Raw genomic sequence first — 6000 nt, forward strand, 5'->3', positions numbered from 1 at the left:
GGGTTAGACAGTACAGAGACAGGTCATTAAGGAGCAGGTAGGGGTTAGACAGTACAGAGACAGGTCATTAAGGAGCAGGTAGGGGTTAGACAGTACAGAGACAGGTCATAAAGGAGCAGGTAGGGGATAGACAGTAAAGAGACAGGTCATTAAGGAGCAGGTTGGGGTTAGACAGCACAGAGACAGGTCATTAAGGAGCAGGTAGGGGTTAGACAGTACAGAGACAGGTCATTAAGGAGCAGGTAGGGGTTAGACAGTACAGAGACGGGTCATTAAGGAGCAGGTAGGGGTTAGACAGTACAGATACAGGTCGTTAAGGAGCAGGTAGGGGTTAGACAGTACAGAGACAGGTCATTAAGGAGCAGGTAGGGGTTAGACAGTACAGAGACAGGTCATTAAGGAGCAGGTAGGGGTTAGACAGTACAGAGACAGGTCATTAAGGAGCAGGTAGGGGTTAGACAGTACAGAGACGGGTCATTAAGGAGCAGGTAGGGGTTAGACAGTACAGAGACGGGTCATTAAGGAGCAGGTAGGGGTTAGACAGTACAGAGACAGGTCATTAAGGAGCAGGTAGGGGTTAGACAGTACAGAGACAGGTCGTTAAGGAGCAGGTAGGGGTTAGACAGTACAGAGACAGGTCATTAAGGAGCAGGTAGGGGTTGGACAGTACAGAGACAGGTCATTAAGGAGCAGGCAGGGGTTAGACAGTACAGAGACAGGTCATTAAGGAGCAGGTAGGGGTTAGACAGTACAGAGACAGGTCATTAAGGAGCAGGTAGGGGTTAGACAGTACAGAGACAGGTCATTAAGGAGCAGGTAGGGGTTGGACAGTACAGAGACAGGTCATTAAGGAGCAGGCAGGGGTTAGACAGTACAGAGACAGGTCATTAAGGAGCAGGTAGGGGTTAGACAGTACAGAGACAGGTCATTAAGGAGCAGGTAGGGGTTAGACAGTACAGAGACAGGTCATTAAGGAGCAGGTAGGGGTTAGACAGTACAGAGACAGGTCATTAAGGAGCAGGTAGGGGTTGGACAGTACAGAGACAGGTCATTAAGGAGCAGGCAGGGGTTAGACAGTACAGAGACAGGTCGTTAAGGAGCAGGTCAGGGTTAGACAGTACCAGACCTGGTCTAGACCCCACTGACCCCTCTCTCCGGCCCCCAGAGGCCCCCGGTCCCCCCTCCGGCCTCTCCCTGCTGACGTGCTCGGGGTCTGGGATGGTCCTGAGCTGGAGGGCCCCTGCCTGCGACGGGGGGTCCCCCGTGCTGGGCTACTACCTGGACCAGAGGGGCCCCGACCAGGACCCCTGGAGAGAGGTCAACCAGAAACCCGCTGAGACACGCCTCCACCACGTGGGTCCCCGATATCATCCATCATCAAGATCAGTCATCAGTATCATCATTAACCACCAATCAGTCATCAGTCATCATTAACCACCTATCAGTCATCAGTCATCATTAACCACCAATCAGTCATCAGTATCATCATTAACCACCAATCAGTCATCAGTATCATCATTAACCACCAATCAGTCATCAGTATCATCATTAACCACCAATCAGTCATCAGTATAATCATTAACCACCAATCAGTCATCAGTATCCTCCATCGCCACTGTTCGTCCTGGTTCTCTCTCAGGTCCTCAGCTAGTCCTGGTTCTCCCTCAGGTCCTCAGTCAGTCAGTCCTGAGATTAAAACAAACAACCGCTTGTCAGAAGAACCTACTAATTCAGCCTTTCACTCTCCTCACATGATGAACCATTCAGCCTGTCACACTCACACACTCACAATGTGTGTGTGTGTGTGTGTGCGTGCGTGTGTGTTCTTCCCCGTGTGTGTGCGTCTATGCGTCCGTCCGTGCGTCTGTTTTGTGTGTGTGCGTGCGTCCGTCTGGGTGTCTGTGTGTGTGCGTCCGTCTGTGTGTGTGCGTGTGTGCGTCCCTCTCTGTGTCTGTGTGTGTGCGTCCGTCTGTGTGTGTGTGTGCGTGTGTGCGTCCGTCTGTGTGTCTGTGTGTGTGCGTGTGTGCGTCCGTCTGTGTGTCTGTGTGAGTGCGTGCGTCTGTGTGTCTGTGTGTAAGTGTGTGTGTGCGTGTGTGCGTCCGTCTGTGTGTTTGTGTGTGTGCGTGTGTGCATCCGTCTGTTTGTGTGTGTGTGTGCTTGTGTGCGTCCGTCTGTGTGTCTGTGTGTGTGCGTGTGTGCGTCCGTCTGTGTGTGTGCTTGTGTGCGTGTGTGTGTGTGTGTTGCAGGTGTCTGACCTGGCCCCCGGCGCCTCCTACCAGTTCCGTGTGTTCGGGGCCAACCTGGTGGGGCTGGGGGCCCCTTCGGGCCCCAGCGAGGCCTTCCTGTGTGAGGCCTGGACCGGGGAGCAGCCAGGTGAGGCCCCGGGGGTCCGGGCCCCTATCGGGCCCCGCAGAGAGGCCCTCCGTACCGTCAACCATGAGGGGCTTTTATCTTGACATTATTTGGACATTTAAGTGCTTAACAAATTGGTCAAACAGCCAATTAGGAGAGCCGATTAAAGCCTCTCTCTGCTCACTTCTCTAACTTCTGTTTTACATTTTATAATTTATGTACTAGCCTGCAGATAGCACCTAGCATACAGATAGCACCTAGCATGCAGATAGCACCTAGCATGCAGATAGCACCTAGCATGCAGAGAGCACCTAGCATGCAGATAGCATCTAGCATGCAGATAGCACCTAGCATGCAGAGAGCACCTAGCGTGCAGATAGCGCCTAGCATGCAGATAGCATCTAGCCTCCAGATAGCCCCTAGCATACAGAGAGCCCCTAGCATACAGAGAGCCCCTAGCCCGCAGATAGAAGGCTGCACACGCTGCATGTAGCCGGCAGATCTCATCTAGCACACAGAAAGCACGTAGCAGATCTATATCTCTCTCACTTAGACCTAAAAATGAACACGTGTGTGTGTGTGTGTGTGTGGTGTCTGTGTGTGTGTGTGTGTCTGTGTGTGTGTGTGTGTGTGTGTGTGTGTGTGTGTGTGTGTGTGTGTGTGTGTGTGTGTGTGTGTGTGTGTGCGTGTGTGTGTGTGTGTGTGTGTGTGTGCGTGTGTGTGTGCGTGTGTGTGTGTGTGTGTGTGTGTGTGTGTGTGTGTGTGTGTGTGTGTGTGCATGTGTGTGTGTGTCTGTGTGTGTGTGTGTGTGTGTGTGTGTGTGTGTGTGTGTGTCTGTGTGTGTGTGTGTGTGTGTGTGTGTGTGTGTGTGTGTAGGCCCTCCCTATGACCTACAGCCCCTCCAGGTGCGGTCAGACTCGCTGCTCCTCCGCTGGGTCCCGCCCCTCTACCTGGGGGCCAGCCCTCTCATTGGCTACCAGCTCCACGTCAGCCAAGACGACCAATCGGAGAGCTGGACCGTGCTCAACGACCAGCCAATCACAGACACCTTCTACCAGGTGAGACGCTTTCTGTTCCCAACATCTGACCGCCCGCCCGGGATAGCCAGTCTGCCATCGCACTACTGGGATGAGGGTACTGGTCTCACTGGGATGAGTGGTACTACCTCACTGGGATGAGTGGTGCTGGTCTCACTGGGATGAGGGTAATGGTCTCACTGGGATGAGTGGTACTGGTCTCACTGGGATGAGGGTACTGGTCTCACTGGGATGAGTGGTACTGGTCTCACTTGGATGAGTGGTACTGGTCTCACTGGGATGAGTGGTACTGGTCTCACTGGGATGAGTGGTACTGGTCTCACTGGGATGAGGGTACTGGTCTCACTGGGATGAGTGGTACTACCTCACTGGGATGAGTGGTGCTGGTCTCACTGGGATGAGGGTACTGGTCTCACTGGGATGAGTGGTACTGGTCTCACTGGGATGAGTGGTACTGGTCTCACTGGGATGAGGGTACTGGTCTCACTGGGATGAGTGGTACTGGTCTCACTGGGATGAGGGTACTGGTCTCACTGGGATGAGTGGTACTGGTCTCACTTGGATGAGTGGTACTGGTCTCACTGGGATGAGTGGTACTGGTCTCACTGGGATGAGTGGTACTGGTCTCACTGGGATGAGGGTACTGGTCTCAATGGGATGAGTGGTACTGCCTCACTGGGATGAGGGGACTGGTTTCACTGGGATGAGTGGTACTGGTCTCATTGGGATGAGTGGTACTGGTCTCACTGGGATGAATGGTACTGGTCTCACTGGGATGAGTGGTACTGGTCTCACTGCGCAGAGTGGTACTGGTCTCACTGGGCTGAGTGGTACTGGTCTCACTGGGCTGAGTGGTACTGGTCTCACTGGGCTGAGTGGTACTGGTCTCACTGGGATGAGTGGTAGTGTCAGATCATGATTGGTCATTCAGGTTAACCATCTCATCCCATCCAGGCTTCAGGACTCCAGACCGGACAGACCTACCGATTCCGTGTGTCGGCTGTCAATCAAGCAGGAGTGGGCGGGGCTTCCCTTCCCACTGAGGCAATTACAGCTCTGACCCCACCAGGTGAGCCGATAGAACGGATCAGGAACACCAATCTCTGTCAGCAGATTGGCTCCCTACTCCCCCAATCACATCCAACAGGAACTACAATCTAAAGTCTAACTGAAATTATGACTTGCTTTGAAATGAATTGCCCATCATTATAGCCCAATAAATGAATAACCCCGCATCTGGCAACGGTTTGGAGCGAACGATTCAACAGTTATGAGTGTGCTCGGCCTTGCTTTAGATCTCTGTTTGGAGGAGTGATTTACGACGTGTTGAAGCAGATTTAAAGTCTGTTAAAGTGTGTGCCATCAAGCCTAATGAATGACCTGGGAGGGATTCCAACCGAGAGATCTGCTGGTTTTATCTCCCCCTTTAATTTAATGAGGAATCTGTACCTAAAGAAGAGGGTATATATTACGGGATATAGCCAGGGTTTCAGTAAATGAAGGTCCGGCCCATGGATTTGCTCCTGGAGGGGTGGCACCACCACCAGCGGCGTGTCTCAGCTCGTCTTCATCAAACTGAAGACCAGCTGCCCTCCTGCTCATATTCTTTAGACACTAAACAGTTCATCTGTGTTCTCTCACGAGTCTGGAGGACTCTGGGACGAGACGCCCAGTGTCTCTGGGACGAGACGCCCAGTGTCTCTGGGACGAGACGCCCAGTGTCTCTGGGACGAGACGCCCCGTGTCTCTGGGACGAGACGCCCAGTGTCGCCCCGTGTCTCTGGGACGAGACACCCAGTGTCTCTGGGACGAGACGCCCCGTGTCTCTGGGACGAGACGCCCCGTGTCTCTGAATACTTTATCGTCCGTCGTTGGACGGCCATGGACCCGCAGTCCTCTCTGGGGTGACCCCCGGACCCCCCCAGAGGGACTAGAGCCCCGGGTCTCACGAGGGTCTAACCTGTCGGCGGCATGTGGCCTACGAGGCAGAGAGGGTCGGCTGGTCACCGGAAGGGTGCTGGTTCGATCCCCGGCTCCTCCTAGCTGAGTGTCGAGGTGTCCCTGAGCGAGCCCCCCCACACTGACTGCTCCTGACCAGCTGGCTGTCGCCCTGGGGGGCTGACTCCGCCGTCGGGGGGGGGATGTGTGGATGAATGGGTGAGTGTGAGGCGGTGTTGTACAGCGCTCTGAGCGGCCCCCGGTCAGAGCAGCGCTGTGTCGGTGCAGTCCCTTCACCCTCTAACCGCCGCGCCCCCAGGCACCCGGGAGGTGGAGGCGGGCGTGGACCACGAGGGGAGGGTCTTCCTGTCCTACGAGGTGCCTGAGGCCACGCCCACTGACTCCACCCACTTTCTGTGGAGCAGGAAGCAGCGTGAGGCCATCGCCGCTGAGAGAGCAAACCTGCAGGACCGAGGAAACCGGTCAGAACCAGATAGGACTGGACTATAGACTGGACCATAGACCATAGACTGGACCATAGACTGGACCATAGACCATAGACTGGACCACAGACCATAGACTGGACCATAGACCATAGACTGGACCATATACCATAGACTGGACCATAGACTGGACCATAAACCATAGACTGGACCATAGAGTGGACCATAGA

At 54.3% G+C, this 6000-nt stretch overlaps 1 protein-coding gene across 1 annotated transcript in view; it reads left to right on the forward strand.

The window, feature by feature from the left end:
• myom3 (myomesin 3) overlaps nucleotides 1-6000 on the forward strand; it is a 29645-nt gene that overhangs the window by 8108 nt on the left and 15537 nt on the right. The window contains exons 8-12 of the mRNA XM_056592265.1: nucleotides 1166-1353; nucleotides 2247-2373; nucleotides 3229-3410; nucleotides 4344-4458; nucleotides 5647-5809. Coding sequence (XP_056448240.1) covers nucleotides 1166-1353; nucleotides 2247-2373; nucleotides 3229-3410; nucleotides 4344-4458; nucleotides 5647-5809 — 775 coding nt within the window. The remainder of the gene's footprint in view (nucleotides 1-1165; nucleotides 1354-2246; nucleotides 2374-3228; nucleotides 3411-4343; nucleotides 4459-5646; nucleotides 5810-6000) is intronic.

The sequence above is a fragment of the Gadus chalcogrammus genome, chromosome 6 (assembly GCF_026213295.1).
Source record: "Gadus chalcogrammus isolate NIFS_2021 chromosome 6, NIFS_Gcha_1.0, whole genome shotgun sequence".
Taxonomy (NCBI): Eukaryota; Metazoa; Chordata; class Actinopteri; order Gadiformes; family Gadidae; genus Gadus; species Gadus chalcogrammus.